General features: G+C 41.8%; 1 protein-coding gene across 3 annotated transcripts in view; it reads right to left on the bottom strand.

Annotated features, from left to right (window-relative positions):
* PLCB1 (phospholipase C beta 1) overlaps positions 1 to 18,164 on the bottom strand; it is a 2,173,917-nt gene that overhangs the window by 408,639 nt on the left and 1,747,114 nt on the right. For all 3 annotated transcript variants that reach the window (XM_085612648.1, XM_085612647.1, XM_085612649.1), the window contains exon 27: positions 12,540 to 12,720. In XM_085612648.1, coding sequence (XP_085468774.1) covers positions 12,540 to 12,720 — 181 coding nt within the window. The remainder of the gene's footprint in view (positions 1 to 12,539; positions 12,721 to 18,164) is intronic.

Raw genomic sequence — 18,164 nt, 5'->3', positions numbered from 1 at the left:
ACCTGCACCTTGAATCTGGGATCACCAGAGCAACTCCAAGGGCTAGTTGGCTGGCCTTCTGATCAGAGCCTCAGGGACAGAAAGGCTCCAATCATCTTGAACCCTGCACTTGGACGCTGCCTAATGTGAGTCCTAACCCCACAAGCAGTGCCCCTCCAGTTCTGGACCCTTCAAAGTGGGGGTAAAGGTGCTTTGCCAGCCCAGCTGGGGTCTCATCAGAACAGAGACAGTGCAACACAAACCCAATGCAGGTCTACGCAGCACATCATCGGAACTGACGCAGCGCGGCAAAGCAACAATGCAAGCCTGCATCGCAGCCTGCTCAGCTCATCAGAACTGCACTTCACGATGCATCCTTGACACTGACCTTGCAACGCTTCTCAGGACTGAGCTGGGCACTGCTCTGCAACCAGGAGTTAAGGTACATTTCTCAGCGGGACTAACTTGGACCCTCTATTGGGTTGTGCTCCATCATCGTCAGCCTGAACTTGTAACTTTGTCCTGGTCTGGTGCAACCAGATAATCGCAGTTGGCACTTTTTGCTTCTGAGCACAATTTTCCCCTACATTTTTTAAATTGCATGTTTCCGGTTCTACTAATTAAATATTTTGTCCTTTTCGTGTCAAATGTTTTATTACATTTTATTCTATTTTTCTAAATTGGTGTTGGATTTTCCTTGTGTTGTGTTTTCATTTTATAACTGTTTGTGTTCTACATAAATACTTTACACATTGCCTCTAAATTAAGATTGACTGCTTTTGTGGCAAGCTACTAGAGGGTTGAGCACAGGCTTATTTGAGTTTTTGTGGTGTTTCCCTGATGAGAATTGTGGATGCTGCTTGATTAGGGTTTCAGCTCCTCGACCATTACAACTGGTAATCCGACAAGCTGTTGTCGGTGGAGTTTGAAAGTGTGGGAGTATGGCGTTGGCGTGCTGTTCCGCTCCCACACCACCAAACACATAATCAGGCACTTAGACAGCTGGGTGGAGAAGTTTACACTGCGCATGGCAGGCTGGCCATCACAAGACAGCCGACCAAAGTGACGTGCAGTGTGAACTGGTAGAGTGAGCACCACTCCCCTGCTTGCAGTCAGCAGCAGTGGCCCGCCCCCAAACATGGCTCGGGTCGGAAAAATGCAAAAATAAAATGGTAATAAATTCATTTTTTTACCATTTTACTTCTCACCTTTTGCAGCGCTGGCAGCAGGGGGGTGACACTCTTTTGCCCTAATGAAGGGGCCGCTGCTGAATATCAGCCAAGTCACCATGCCTTTGCAAAGGCGTTTGCATTTCTCTTTGGCTTTCAGAAACAAACTTCCAAACTGCGTTGTGACTTACACCCTTTGATTCTAAATGTTATTTTCCTTTTTCGTTAATTCAAAACATTCTTCTTCAGCATGGCTTTTTTTCCCATATGCCCACTGTGGATGCAATTTCACCCACTTTCTAAATCACTTACAAATGAATTCATAAGGATTTACTTAGCGGTGTCGATCAGTCTCAACAATTTCTTGAGGGCACTTAGCAAGATGACTTGAAGACTTCCCATATCAAGTCTTTTCTAAAGATGCCCACACTCAATCCAGACATCTACAGGCTAATTGCCAATGGACCATACCTATATTACTGATCACAAGCACTTCACTCAACAGTGGTTATTCAGCCTTTAGATCATTTGCACAGAGGCCCACAATTATTGTCTCCTTTCTCTCTCAGGGTTTAAAGGTGCAGAGCCAGCTCCATAATACCACTGCAGATCCGCAGAGAGACAAGGTAAAACAAATATAGCAAATGTCTGATATGCGCACGGCTATGCTATGCACATCAGACATTCACATTTTGTGTGGGTTAGAGCACAAATGCACAAAGCTTCTTTACAGCATTGTGGCTTAATACTACATATTGCACCACTCCAGAAGATTGCAATAAATCTGTGCTACAAAAACAATGCTTTTCTTACATCACAGCTAAAATGTGATTAGCTCTACAATGCCACCAATCAGGGCCTGCACTGTCGTTCACAGTATAACTGCAGCACAAGGTCTGCCATGTGGTAAAAATGGAAATCTTGACCATTTACACAAACCTTTTTGCGCTGGATTTAAGTCATAAAGGTGATGCAAACCTGCAAAAGAAAGCTTTTTAAAAATGTACGTTCCTTCCAGTATAAAACTTGTTTTATACTGGTAAGTTGCCTCAAAGTAACATGAAGGAGCATTACTCAGCATCAAGGGGGCGTTTCATGGGTTGTAGATGGAAAACACCTTGAAACCACCCATGGTTTTTGACACAAAACCTACTAATAATAGTAGATGGGTTTTGCACCAAAAAATATTGTCACTTTGATGCAAGAATAAGAAGGAGCTAAGCTTTTAGTTCTCCTAACTTTTCCCACTTTGCATGTGTGGTGCACTGTACAGCACACTTCAGAAGTAGGTCAAGTTTTATAGTTATTCTAAGCATAGCATTTTAAACTAGAAGAATACAATTCCAGTACAAGAGCTATGCTAGGGATGGCACAGACAACTTTGAAGTATAGTGCAAAGGTGGTGTGCACAGTGCTAGGTAGCCTGAGTGTGTGCCAGCACTAGGGAGAGAGAAGGATAGTGATATATCCTTGTAGATGAGGTGCTTTCCTGCTCTCCCTCTAACACACTGCAGTGCAACAAATTTCGATGCTGTGTGCTGTTCTGGGTGACACCTTTGTAAATCTGGGCCCTGGAGTGTCAGCATATTAGGAGCAAGCAAGAAGACACCAGTATACTACCAACTGAGAAGCAGGATTAGTAGCTAGAGCAGGAATACATTTAAAACAAATTGACATGTGTGTTTGCATAAGTATTAAATTTCATGATACAAAGCTGGAACTGGTCTAACAGGAGTAATTCATGGAGCATGTTGGCCTCAGATCATTTTGGCCCTGGCACTATTGAACTAGTATGATGGTGCTCATTGCTGGGATTAATGTTGGCCCTGGCATTTTTGTAGTAATTCTTGGCGCATTTTGGGCTACCATGACATAATGGTACCTATCCTTTGAATATTGTGGACCCAGGCTGAATGGTTGCACGTTTTAGGCAATTGCATTCATCTATAGCATGGTATCACCCACCTCTTGAATAGTGATGTTCTTGGCATAATGCTAACACCTCGAGGAGCATTGTGGAAATCCACTGCCTGACAGTGCTCACCCCAGGAATTAATGCTGGTCCTTGTATACTGGTGGTAATACCAAGTATATTGCTGATATTCACTGCATGATGACACCTGCCCTGGGTTTTGCTCTGGACTTGGCATAATGGTGGCCATTTCTGGCATACTGTGAGCATCAATGCATAATGGTGCTCATGGGGAAGTCTTACTTTGGCACAATGGTGGTAATTGTTTGCATGTTGTGGGCATTCATTGCATAAGTGTCCATTCCTGAAACAATGCAAGTTTTTATATAATGTTGGCATTTTCCGACACATATTGGGCATCCAAGACATGTTGATGTCCCCCTCTGGGACAGTAATGGTCCTGGTGTAATGATGACAATTCCTACAATGCTGTGGACATTCAAGGAAAGATGGTTCCAATCTCTAAAACTGGGAATTGTTGTCGAATCTTTGGCCTCCATTACTAAATATGTATATGGGCATAACACTACCTATATTCATTCAAAACATAATGAACAAAATACTTGAATTTCAAATATCTATACTCAAAGTTGATATTTAAGTCATAAACACTACTGCTGTACTGTCCAGTTTCAATAGCCCTAGAGATAGCACTGAAGTATAACCCTGTAAAATGCGGAACTGCAGTCTCTGAACTACAATTTAGGGTTATTTTGACATATTTTAGAGAACCTATGGTGCAAAATACACCACCTGCCACCGTTATCTAAACTTTTTTGGGGTGTCTGAATTCCCCACACCCCTGAGGTGGGGCCGTCTTGCCTGGCACACCATGAAAGTACTGAAATATTTTAGTGCTTCCTGTGATTTTTGTAAATTCATCAGAAAGAAGAGTTGTGGATGGCCTATTTGACCACACTTCTTAAACACCTTTTTTTACTAACTACCCCAATTCCCTATGGAGGAAGTTGGTCTTTCTTACTTAGTGCATTGTGGGATTGTTTTTAGGTCAAGTCAGCTGCCACTGATATTCACCTAAGTCAAGAAACATACTGAGGGCATTTATCTCCTAGTTCATGTCAAGGTGGGCTTCTGCTCCCACTGCAAGACAAAAACGTTCATCATCGCCACATGTGAGGACCTAAATTCTCCAAGACCTAATTCACAAACATATTGTAGTGGCTTACGTTTGCAGTACTACTGGCTTATTACTTAATCAATTACTAAGCCTGCTGTACTCCTGGCTCACTCCTAAAATTCAGTAGTAAACATGGGATACTGCAAGTCTATGTGACACCTACTCAGTGCAAATTGTTTGTGAATCTGACCCTAAATTTCTATAGAGTTGCTACTATGATGTTTCTGAACCTCTTTCCTGCCTTTGATAAAAGATGGCATCAGTCCAATTCTTTGTGCCAAGCACTGGAATCCAGGCGAAAGAAGAGTTTAATTTAAGACTTGGTGAATCACCCATCATGCTCTACATTCAACAGGACTGTGTTTTTTATATTGAATAAATCATACATAATGTCAATGACAAAGTCTTCATTTCAAATTGCATTTGTGAATAAAAATACCAATAATCAAGTGACAAATTATCCGGAAACCAAATATTCAGAATTGACTCTCAACTTAGACAAGTAATCCTCATTAGCACCTGCCTTCCAAAAAGCCCTGAAAACAAGGCTGTTTACATCTGTGCTGCTTTCATTCAATAGGCATAGTCATCTTATACAAAGCAGCTACCAAAGTTTCATCTCACATTAGGTGTCCATCCGTGACAATCAATTGACTAACCTAGTCTGTGCTTCAATTTGCAAAACCACGGGGTATATTTACAAGGGGATAGTGCCACCAAGATGTCACTTTGAATGACATTTGGGTGGTGTTATGCTCTTCTCCATATTTACAAATTGGCGTAAAGCCACTTTTTGTGGCTTAACACCGCCTTATAAATACGGCCCCTTTTACACGCATCATTTTTCCTGAAAGGGGCGTCCAATGGGTGTTGCTGTGGGTGTTCCACTGCAACACCCATTGCTTTTTGACTCTGCCGGAGATTTACAAGGCTGTTTAAATCTGAGGATGCGCTAAAAACTAACACCATGCAATTGCAGACGCTAAAATGGTGAAATGAGGAGAAATACTTTTATTTCGCCTCATTTTTGCTTTTTCTATGTGTGCGCTTTTTCTATGTGTGCTGCATTCTGCAGCACACATAGAAAGAGCAAAACGCTATTAATGATTGTTTAAGTAGAGGAAGGTGTCCCTTCCCGCACATAAACAATCATTAAATAATGACGATTTGCTACTTCAATATGTGAGTAACAAATTACCATTATTGATTGTTTATGTGCAGAAAGGTGCACCTTCCTGCACATAAACAATAATTCTCTGCACACTATAGTGCAGGGGTGCCTGCATGGGTGCTAGGCAGCTCATTTTAGTGCTAGGGAAAATACAGGGGTGAGTCGTATTTTTGTAAATACCATGCATCCCTGCGTTTTGGAAATTTGGAGCAGCTACGCTCTCCGTCATTTCATTGTAAATATGCCCCTACTTTCTATCATTTCCATTTTTCCATAAATAATGCTAGAAAGTGCTGTTTCCTTGGGCACTGTCATTAATCTTTCCTAGTGATGAATTGCTTCCCATTGATCCTAGTGGTTACCGGACAGCTTGATGGGTATCCATAAACTTGCTAATCTTGAAAATATTACCTATGGACTTCAAGTCAAGTCAACTTTATATTCAATGTTAAAAGGACTCATAAAAAGTAGGAATGCAAGTAGCAACTAATAAGAAAACAGAACAAAAGTTCCTTTCAAAAAGCATTGAGCTATTGTAGCGGCCAGCAGATTACAGTAAACAGTTAACCTCATCATTCAACATTTGTAAATGACATAAAGTAATCCTACATTTTGAAAATGATACATTCTAAAATAGGCAACAAAAAATATTTTAGAACATTTTATAGAACTTACAAAAAATGTGAAATGTAGCAGAGACTGATTTTAGAAGAATATTTGAATTGCTATGTTGGCCTAACCGGAAACAGAGCAGGCATTGAATGGAACCAGACTGAATTCTAAAGAGTTAAGCTATTTCGCGGTGCCCAAGCACCCATGTTCAATATGGTTTAACGCCTTTACAAGATTATAAAATGTTATACTATTTTATACAGGATTTCATTAATTCTCTCCCTTCCCTGTCGTGTTAAAAGAACTAACCCTGGGCGTAGTTCGCGAAGTAGCGCTACGCGTAGCTACGCAAAGTGCACTTTGCACTACGCGAGCTACTCGTAGCACTTCGTGAACTGCGTAGTACCCTGTTCGCACTGTGCAAGATGCCGTTTTCAATGATTGCACAGTGCGGACAAGCATCCGGCACTGTGCAATCATTGAAAACGGCATCTTGCACAGTGCGAGCTGTAGTTTTCTGCCGCTCGAGTAGATTTTTACTCGAGCGGCAGCTTTCTCAACGCGGACTGGTAGTTTCTCATCGCGAGCGGTCGCGAGCATACGTGACCACTCGCAATGAGAAACCTGACCTCCCCGCGTTGAGAATCTTGCCGGAAGGTTTATTTTCCACGCTCGCGATTGCCAACTTGATGTTGCTGATCGCGAACGAGGAAAAAGTCTCGCCGGGATGTCATTTTGCTTGCTCGCGGTCGCCAACTTGACGTTGAGGACCGCGAGCAAGCAAAAAATGACTGCTGCACTACGCAATGCTATGCAACGCGTGTTTGCACTGTGCTACGTGCAATTCGCGTAGTACGAAGCAGCGCAAACTTCGCAAACTACGCGAGCGTAGCGTAGTGCTTTGCCCAGGCTTAAAAAGATCACTATTTTCACCCAATGCTTATCCTTCTTAAAGATAGCAAATGGATTCATAAACAGGGACAAACACCCTAGTTTAATAAAATAAGTTGACAACCAGGGAGTATCCAAGACTCTATCACAAGATTAACAATCACTGATAATGGATTGGTAAGAGATCCTTCTAAAAGGCAAACTTTCCCTGTTTGCGTCCGACACACCTTAAAACAGAGGCACCAAGCGCAAACAGGGAACGCGCGTCCTGTTACATGGAATGCGCTGCCCAAAGGGCAGCCACAAACTCGCACTGCCCTGGGGGCAGCGCATTCCTGGGAAAAATGGAGCGGCTGGTTTGAAGCTGCTCCGTGTTTTCAATGTGATAGCGTCACCCACCTTCACTTTTTTTATAGGAGATTAGAGATCCCCTTGCAGGCGGGTGCAGTCAGTGATTCAACCCGCCTGCAAGGGGTTGTCTGGGGGGTCCATGAGACCCCATTTTCCCCCACCAGAGGGCTGCCATCAGGGGGTGCACTGTCAGTGCACCTCCTGACAACTTCTTTGCCTCTGCACCCTCAACCACAAAACCTGATTCTCTTCTACTTGAAAATCCCCAAACCCTGTCCCCATAAATAGCTATTAATACACACTGAAGTTTGTATACTTCCAGCATCAGTTCTTTAGGGTTCTCTCCTTATCATGACAATAGGTTAAAAAGGGCGCCCTAGTCTTGGAAAATGCTTAAATGCCTCAGTGTGATATTGGGCCCCAAGAGGATGATGCTGAAAAGATAAGGACATCTGGTACAATAGACAATCTATATGGACTGTTCACAAGTTGGAACTAGGTGGCCCACATAACATTAACTTTGACTTAGGGAAATTGGTACTGAGATCTAAGCTATACAGAAACTGGGTTAAATTTGACATAACAATTTTTCAGAGCCTTGGGAGTGCAGGCCATAAGCACTGCATCATCTGCATAAAACAGACCACGCATAGGCTGACCATGAGCCATAGACACGTCAAAACCTCTACTCACCAGGTAGAGCTCTAATTAGTTTTTTTGTAAAATAAACAGAAGCGATAGAATCTGTTTGCTCTCCTTCTAAATCAAATCTCACCTCACATTTACAGGGAGATTATAGTGCAAACCTACATGGAAATTAAGAAAAACAGGGTCAAGGCTCAATGCATTTAAAAAGAGTCAAAATATGGATGTGTTGACCCTGTCAAAAGCCAGAGAAAAGTCCATAAAAGCACAATTTAATGAACAGAGTCATGCAATTGTGTATTGTGCTAACAATAAATTGAGGTTAAGACATTGTTCCAGAGTGCCTAGGTTCTCTCTAAAGCCCTATGAGAAGAAGCTAAAATATTATTTACATGGGCCTAATGCTGAATTTTATAAAAAAAATAGTTTTAACAAAAGAGTCAATCTGAGACATTATTAGTCTATAGCATTGGGGTACCTGTCTATTGCTCCTCTGAAAAATTGAAACAATCATAGAAGTAGACTACGAAGGTAATAAATCAGTTAAGTTGCAATTGTTAAAAAGATTGGTTACGATTGGAGCCCATGGTTCGAAGTTGCTCTTAAAAAGGTCAATGGGAACTCCATCAAGGACTTGACAAATTGCTAATAAAACGTCATCATAATTTAAAAAAATTTTTTGGGACTAACTGATGTGCAAAAAGGTATGCTTGAACAATGCATAGTACCTGATAGATAAGTCAAAACACCACCAAGATTTGAAATTCTTCCAAAATATTTCAAGGCTAGGAAGATTCCACACGAGCCTCAAACTACTGTGCTGAGTTGAAAAACAGTGTGAATATACTGTAGATTGGCAAGAACAATGTGTAGCGATCACAAAGATCAGGGTTTTCAGATTGATGTCCTGGATATTGACATCCCTTGGGTCACTGCATGAGTCAGTAATTACTCAAAAAGCCATTTGATATAAAAATGTAATCGAAGGTAGAGGACCCACCCCTACCAAAAAGCATTGGCAATTTATTAAACTGTGATAAATTAAGCTCATGCATATTCATTAAATCTCTAGTTAAAATATAAATGCCTAAATCCATACCTCTGTGATCTACCCAACCTGAAGAAACACTGTTAATAACTCAGAGGGCAAATGTGGGCAGTTCATTTCGCATTGAAATCACCACAAATTAGCACATTAGAATAAAGATTATAACAGTTGTCATAAATAGCTTGTAAATGAGGGTCCTAGCCATGGGACTCTTCTTACAGAAATAATCTGACTAGAGTTACAAATGTTAAAACCTTTGTGTACAAATAGCCAGTGTAAAACTTTATCAAATAGTTGAACAGCATCTTCACTAGTATTGGCATTTAATACCAGAAAGTTAGTTAAAAGGTATACGTAGGGGCAGGGGCAACTAAAGAGAAACTGGCAGAGATAGAATAACTGCATTAGAAGTAGGGTTCAAAACAATGTTTGGGGAGTGGCTAGTAATACATTAATTTGGTTCACTAGTAATAACATTAGTTGCCTGAAAATCATTCACAGGCTGATTGACAGTTGTGATAATGTTCTGGTTCCACATTCGGTGTTCGTACGTGGAACCAGGTCTTTGCTGTGTTCTGAGTCGACAGTTTGTTCGGCTCGTCGATGGATGGGGTTTATTTGAATAAAGCCTCTTACCAATTAAACCTAAAAAAGGCTGTTTATACTTCATTACACTGGCGACGAGGATGGGTTATCTTTTTATGTATTTTATGTCTCGCTTGGTTTTTTCCATCTTATTCCATTCTTCAAGGAATTAAGATTCATGTTGGGGGGTTTTTAGGGGTTTCTTGTGGAAGGTTTCATTTCAATTTTAGAAGGAAGAAGTGTGATAATGTTCTGGTTCCACGTTCGGTGTTCGTACGTGGAACCAGGTCTTTGCTGTGTTCTGAGTCGACAGTTTGTTCGGCTCGTCGATGGATGGGGTTTATTTGAATAAAGCCTCTTACCAATTAAACCTAAAAAAGGCTGTTTATACTTCATTACAACAGTCATTATTAAGGAATTTTCCTACAAACAATTGGAAGCAGGCTGAGGGCTACAATTGGAGTGAGGTCTGGCAGAGTGATGAATGACAGAAAAAATACAGGGAGCTAGGGGAAAGACTGAACTGAAAGCATTAGGGTAAGACTTAAAGTTTACAAGGAGCATAGTCTAACATCAATGGGCTACACCAGATCATACAATGATTGTAAAAGATTTTTCATAAGTTCATGAATCTTCACATGCAGTTCGTTCATTGAAAGCGGCACATCGGTTGAGGGTGGGTTAAAGAGTCTTTGTCCCAAAACATTTATGTAGCTTATCCCAGGCAAACCCAAAACATGCTTCTTTAATATTTTGTGTTCTTCTGCAGTGTATCATTAACATCCAAAAAACCCACAGGATGTGGTAAATTAGTGCGAAAGAGTACCCACTCAAACTGAGAAACAACCAAGCTCCAAGAAAGCACTAATGATAGTGATGCATTAGAAATCACATTGGTCTAACTGGGATTTTCCCAAAGGTAACCTTGCACTTGAATAAATCTTCTATTAGTTGTGACTTTATGAACGCATTTTACGTTCTGCTCACTCGGCGGAGACCTCCGCAATATGGATGGAGATCTCCCAATGGTAAAGTAAAGGGTAATTGATATATTTTAAAAACAATTTACATTTTTATGTGAAATGTTAATGTAAAAATATTTAATATTTTCTACTCTCTTGCAATACATCATTATCAGCTAGCTCTTAAGGTTATTTACCAAAATTCCAAATAAGAAAATTGATATAGCCATTTTTGGACTTGGTAGGCAAATATAATTTTCCATTTGTGTGGTTGCACATCAAAGCGACAGTGTGGAAGAACATGTGCTGTTCGTGTTTAGCCTATGATGGACCATCATTGTTTGTAGCATGCTATGCTCAGTCCAGTCACAAGTGCTCACAGTAGGTAGAGTAATAGCTCCAAAAACAGGAACGACTGTGATAGATGGGGCATTCTGACTTGCCATCATGGAGCATCACAGTTAGCTTGCACCACTCATTTGATGGCAGACCGATGCCACCATGACCCCAATTAAGGGTCACCAGGGGCAGCAGTGGCCACAGTGCTCTTGCTCTTTGATACCCCTAGCACTGCCATTGTTACCCATTGTATGAAAGTTTATGAAGCGGGTGAAAAACAAAGCAAACAAGGCTGTAGGAGCCCTGTTTACGTTCTCCAGAGGGCTATTCAGAAAGGAAACTTTGCATGTGAGCAGATTTACACTAACTTTACTACTTTGGATATTCATCATTTACCAGTGTAAAGTTACTGAAAAAGAGTAAACTTACATGTTTCTATCCCCTGAAAGGGTGGTAGTCAGTAAAAATATCAAGTATGACTATGATATGTTTCTGTCAGTAGTGACTTTATGAACGTATTTTAAGTTCTGCATACCGGACCAAGACCTCGCCAATCGGGGGGAGTTCTCCCTATAGTAAAATATAGGGAAATTAATAAAAGTTTATTAAAGTTTAAAAAAATAGTTAATATTTGTATGTGAAATGTTATTGTGAAAAAAGTAAAAGTATGACAAATTAATAAAATGCTCTAAACTTAATTTTGAATTACATATTTAATTATAGTATATTAAATTAAATTAAAATCTGCTCTACCAAAAGTCAAATATGCATTATAAGTTATTGAGTGTTATGTATAGAACTTTTATTAATTAGATTAATTAAAAATGTAAATTTAGATGTATTTTTAGATTCAAAAATGTATTTAAAATATTTACAAGATAAAATAATGCTTACTGAAAATGTATAATTATTTTTAAAGACTAATCCACCTGGAAACCTAGCTTGCCACTTGCCTGTGGCCTCGAGTTCCTGCTTGTTCCAGACTGATCCAGTGACACCGCAACTGCCTGGGATTTCCCACTGGGGGTTTCCTTACTGGGTTTTCCCACTCACTGTTCTTCCTGCCAATAGAAGCTCTTCTGACCCCAACACCTACTTGATGCAGGCTGCAGCGTGGCTGTGCGGCATATGCATCACAGGCAAGCCCGTCTGCACCTGTTCATGCCTGTACCACACCCAGCTCCACAACCCCTGGCCTACCTGCACCCCCAAAGATATACCATGGCTGAGTTCTACACCCTCGACCCTGTACGCTACAAGAAACACTGCTACAGCGCAAACCCATGCTCCATGGTAGGACCTATCACCCTGCACCCACTGCCACTTCACAAGCCACTGCAGACACACCAGGCCACCAACCAGCCCCACCCTAAACACGCCACAAATACCACCTGAACAAAAACACCAACTCACAAACACCCTTCTCAACACACACTCACTATGCAAGCATTCCACTGAATTATGGGACCTCATCACCACCCTTGCACCCAACATCGTCTGCCTCACTGATGTAATACATAGGCATTAGCCTTCACACATGCATCTCTAAAACACACTAATTAAGACACATCCAGTTATTTAAATCTAGTCCTGATACTGCATATTAAATACATTTGTTTTCATTGTCTAAATATGTGCCTTGAGTAGAAACAACAAAATTACCACATTTTCACGCACCTGCTTAATATGCTCTCTCTTTTGATACTTTTCACTATAATACTGTTCTTGTCGCAGATTTAACAACTGCTGCTGCTGTTGCTCCTTGAGTTCGTTTAACTTCTGTGCCATTTCTGTGTCCAGTGTGGTTAAGTCGTGTTCAATTGTTGATGAGCTGTGATCAGGACTGCTTGTTTCACACCTGAAAATAGGGAAAGAGACAGCGGAAAAAGTCAGTAAAGATAGAAGAAAAATTGACTACTCTGCCTGGGATTGTGCCAGAAGTCGGTGGATGTTTAACTGAAATAAACAATGTCAAAGTGTTGTAGGCTTGCAACAGCACTGGAATCAAGCTATCCTTGCTGAAGAGGGGTGAAACCCTGAACCTATCCTAGGATGCTTGTTTCCGGTCCAGGGAGGACCTGGCTTGGCAGTTCAGGCTGGACTGTTCCCATGAGGCACAGGGTCAAGACTGATTTGCATATGGCCAGGTCTAAACTGGGGTGGCATGGTGAGAAAAGAATGATGGATTTAACCCAGATCTCTTGACTGGGGGTGAATGTTTTGATTTGTTCTGCATTCCGTCCATCAATTGTGTGTCTTTTTCTTTCTCGCCCTAAGTGCGACAGGTATGCCTAGACGTGGGTCACTGTGCCACTGGAATCAAGCTATCCTGGCTGTAGAGGGGTGAAACCCCGAAACCGGTTCTAGGATGCTTGTTTCCGGCCCAGAGAGGACCTGGCTTGGCAGTTCGGGTTGGACTGGTCCCATGAGGCAGAGGGCCAAGACTGATTTGCATATGGCCAGGTCTAAACTGGGGTGGAATGGTGAGCAAAAGAATGATAGATTTAACCCGGATCTCTTGACTGGGGGGGAATGTTTTGATTTGTTCTGCATTCCGTCCATCAATTGTGTGTCTTTTGCTTTCTTGCCCTAAGTGCGCCAGGTATGCCTAGACGTGGGTCCTGACCTCACTGTGCCACTGGAATCAAGCTAATCTGGCTGAAGAGGGGTGAAACCCCGAAACCGGTCCTAGGATGCTTGTTTGCAGTCCAGGGAGGACCTGGCTTGGCAGTTCGGACTGGACTGTTGCCATGAGGCACAGGGTCAAGACTGATTTGCGTATGGCCAGGTCTAAACTGGGGTGGCATGGTGAGCAAAAGAATGATGGTTTTAACCCAGATCTCTTGACTGGGGGTGAATGTTTGGATTTGTTCTGCATTCCGTCCATCAATTGTGTGTCTTTTGCAACAGCACAAAGGCACGAAGGGCCTGATCCACAAAGGTAAACTTAGACCAAAAGTCTAAGTTTAGACCTGAAGTCTAAGTTTAGAGCTAAAGTCTAACTTTACTACTACTAAAGTTAGACTTTTGGTCTAAACTTAGACAAAATATCTAACTTTACTAGTAGTACAGTTAGACTTAGGTCTAATCTTAGACTTCAGGTCTAAATTTAGACTTTTGTTCTAGGTTTACATATGTGAATCAGGCCCTAAAAGAGGAAGCCAGTGTAGGGATTACGTTTTTAGGAATACAATCTCATGACTATGGTATTTAAAAAACATGACAAAATAAGTTGTTTGCAGGGAAGATGAGGAAGGAGTTACTGACAAGGGTAGGTAGAAGTACAATGAATCTACTTAGATGCATGACTGGAACATATCTTGTATGAGTTCTTTGATTTTTAAGAGTTTTCTCACTAATCATGTTCTACCAGATACCAGTGTTAGGTTGTGGTAGATGGTCATGAGGTAATCTGCAATATTGCTTAAAGTAGTTCTTTTGAACTTATTTGGCCATTTACAGAAAGAAGCCCACTGGGGCCAGACATATTTTTTGGCCAGATGATGGAGGTCTAGGGAACACAATAGCAGAAAGGATGGAGTTTGGTGGTTGGAGTACAGCTATTGTGGTCTTCCACCTCCCTCAATCTTTCTCTTTCAACTTTGCTCATGCAGTTTGTCACCATTCTCCCAAGCAGCCTCCAGAAGCCTCCCATGGCCTCTCGGCAGTGCAAGTTACAAAGGTAAAAGCTACGCTGGCACCTCCAATTCTGTTTTGTGGGGACAAAGCTGATAGCTAGAACAACCCTGGGTGCTAGATGAAGACCATAAGGTCCATGATGGAAATTGATGGAAATTTAGAGGTAGCCTTGAACCACAATTAAAACCTTAAAATATGTTACCATAAACGAGGAAGACAATACTTTCACCTAGGAAAAAATGGTTCCATAGATGGTAACATCAGCAACAGAAAGAGCGAGTCAATGTGGCATCCAGCATGGAAAACATTCACTCTACTAAATGAGTTGTTTCTCATGCTTCTATCCACACCTTTTCACAGTACCTAACTTTACTCTAATCCATTTCTAAAACAGCCAGTCAATTTACTGACAAAGACATTACCTTATTATCATTCATGCTTATTTGGATTTCAGCGAAATATTTCTGAATGTGACTGTGGTCCTGCTAGAAATTATTTAAAAGCTTAATTCCATATCCTGGGTCATTGGTTAGCTATGATACCTTGCACAGAGACTATGGAACAAGTCCTGGAGTGGGTCCTGGAGTGGTTTGACATATATGAGGAGCAATAGAGAAGAGACCTTAACCCTGTGGTATACCAGAAATTCCAGATGCACCTGTACACTTTCCAGTTTTACTCTCGAAATTCTATTCCTCAAGAATGATTTGAGCAAATCCATTGCAATGGCTTGCACTACCTTATTGCAGAAACTAGTAGGAGGCGGTCAATGGCATTCAATGCAGCAGAAAGCTGCAGCAACACACACCTTTCAGCACAGAGAGCAGTTTTGGGTTTCAAAGACAGTGATTTCTGCCCCCTTTTGCAGTAAATACCTCAAGGCTTTTATCAGGAGCAAATACAGTTTTTTAATGTGTGAGTCATCTGCTTGTGTTTCCTCTAGTTGAGGATACTGGCTACGTACATTTTAATGTATGTTTCACTGATTTTTGGGACGCGTCTGTACTGGTGATGTTACAGTAGCCCGCTCTTGTCACTGCCAAGGTCCTGGCAAGTTCCACCCTGCTGTCTGACTGATGCAGTGTTTGGATTTTGAGGGTTAAGGACAGTAGAAACCATCCCATGCATACGTATGATTAAAGTTTTGCCCTAATATATACAGCTGCTTGAGATGAGGTTGGTACTTCTGACAGAAATAATGGATATAAAATGTGATGCTTCTGTGCTTTTTGCATCCAGAAACAGAATCTTACTTGTGGCCCCGCTAGGGTACAAGACGTTCTCCTCCATCCAATCATAGGAATGTTTCCAAGATGAAAATGTTTTATACATGCTCTTGAAATTGTAGCTGAGATGTATTATTTGAGCTAGTGGACTGGTAGGTATATCATTAAAGATGATGGCGATAGTGATGATGTCTATGATATGGCACATTAGACTTTGACTTCTCAAAACCACAAATTGTTTTTATTCCTCGATTACTGCAATACTATCATACTATATTGCTTTTCTACAAACTTCCACCTACTCTTCAGCCAAGGTGAAATTTGTCTCTATAAAGCTGTTGTAATCATTTATCTACTGCACCACCACAGTTGCCAACATACAGCTGCTTAATAAATATGGCTGCACATTCCCTTTTCAGATTCTAAGGGGCATTTTTACATTAGAAGTGACGGAGTGCTGCGTTAGCCTTCTTGGCTTAATGGCGTACTTCGCCACTTCTGAAATGCAGGACAGCACCATATTTACAACAATATGATGCAGCTCTACGTTTCCCCCTGCGCTGGCACTAAATTTAGCTGCCTAGTGCCAACGCAGGCACCCTTGCACCATAGTGCAAGGGTGTTTGCGTTGCAGGGAAAGAATGTTTATGTGCAGGAAGGTGTCAATCTTTAAATGGCGTTTTGTAACTTAACGCAGCACACATAGAAGTTGCAAAACGCAATTTTTTTTAAATGATTGTTTATGTGCAGGAAGGGACACCTTTCTGCACATAAACAATCAATGGCATTTCCATGAGTGCTGCACAATGCAGCACACATGAAAACAGCAAAAATTAGGAGAAATTAAACATTTCTCCTCATTGCGCCAGGGTAAGACCAGGTTTTCTCATTTTTTGCCACCCTTGTAAATATGCGACACCATCAAAATCAATGGTGTTGCGGTGAAACGCACACTGCAACACCCATTGCCCTCCCCTTTCACACTAATTATATAGCACGCAAAGGTTCCTTATTTACAAGGCAGTGTTTAGCGACGTTAAGTGGCTTTAACACTGCCTTGTAAATAAGGCGAAGGCCCAATCGCCACCACAACGTCATGAAAAGTGATGTTGTGATGGGAATAGGGGCTTGTAAATATGCCCTTAAGTTTCAAATCAATAACTGTTCATGAACAACATGGACCACTGCATTAAGCTACTTGCGAAGATCTCACAATATTATTTCTCCACTTAACAAAATAAACAACTTTGCCATGAGAAAACAGCGCAGCCGCCCTAGACACTCGTCCATGTCACTAAGCAATCATCAAGCGGGACGGATATCGACCAAATACTGGGCATACTACAAGCTACTCACCATAGCATTCTTAGCCATACACAGTATCTCACCGTCCAATTTTCCTTAGCTAATTACATTCCTTTTCTTATTAGTTAATTACATCCTGCACCCTCTCTATGGTCATCGAACCAATCCTTTCATATTATACTTCAACACCTTGTGCAGATTTTGGGTTATGATCCCACACTCACATGGGTTCTTACCCTTGGAACCCCCCCCCCATTCATATCAGGACCACATGTGTTCTTTTTGGATCACAGATGTTTACTCAATGCCTAACGTTTTAAACATGAGACCCAATGCTGACACTGCCTATCCCCCCTCTGTGCCAAAATGCTTCTTGTCATCGCACTTTCATGTGATATTCATCTTGAATGTACATATACTCAAAATATGTGTATATTCATTCCAAATTTCTTAATATATTTTTAATGCACATGCTACATTCTCTGGGGCAGATTTATGACGTCTGGCGCATCTCTGCTAATCAGCAGAGATGCGCCAGAAGAGTTGCGACGCATCTGCCCACCCGTGCGCCACCATTGATGCGCCGCATTTACAATGCGGCGCACCGTGGCACTTGGATGGGCAGATGCGTGACGCATCTCCTGTCGGAAAGGCGGCGCATTGCTGGAGTTGCGTCGCAAGCGCGACGCAGCTCCAGCAAGGCTCGGGGGTGCCCTATCATTACAATGCTGCGTCAATCCTTACGCCTGCTTCAAGCAGGCGCAGGGTTTTGACGCAGCATGGGCTCAAAAGTGACTGAGTGAAATCTTGTAGATTTCACTCAGCCACTTTTAGGAGGCGTTCCTGCGACGGAACGCCCCCCCCCCTGCACAGGTACGCATACTGCTGGCGCAGGGCTTTACAACGTGACGCATCTCCCAGATGCGTCACGTTGTAAATACCCCACAGCATGGCGCAGGATTTGCGCCACCACTGCGTCACAAAAGTGACGCAACAGCGGCGTAAATGAGGCGCAATGGGCTCATAAATCTACCCCCAGGTGTCTATGTCCCACTGCCCATCAATTATATGCTATCACTTTATCCAAGCAGAACTGGTTCCACGTTGAAGAAGATGTGGCCTAACAGTCAGA

The sequence above is a fragment of the Triturus cristatus genome, chromosome 6 (assembly GCF_964204655.1).
Source record: "Triturus cristatus chromosome 6, aTriCri1.1, whole genome shotgun sequence".
In the NCBI taxonomy this organism is placed as follows: domain Eukaryota; kingdom Metazoa; phylum Chordata; class Amphibia; order Caudata; family Salamandridae; genus Triturus; species Triturus cristatus.
This window is presented reverse-complemented; position numbering and strand designations above follow the sequence as displayed.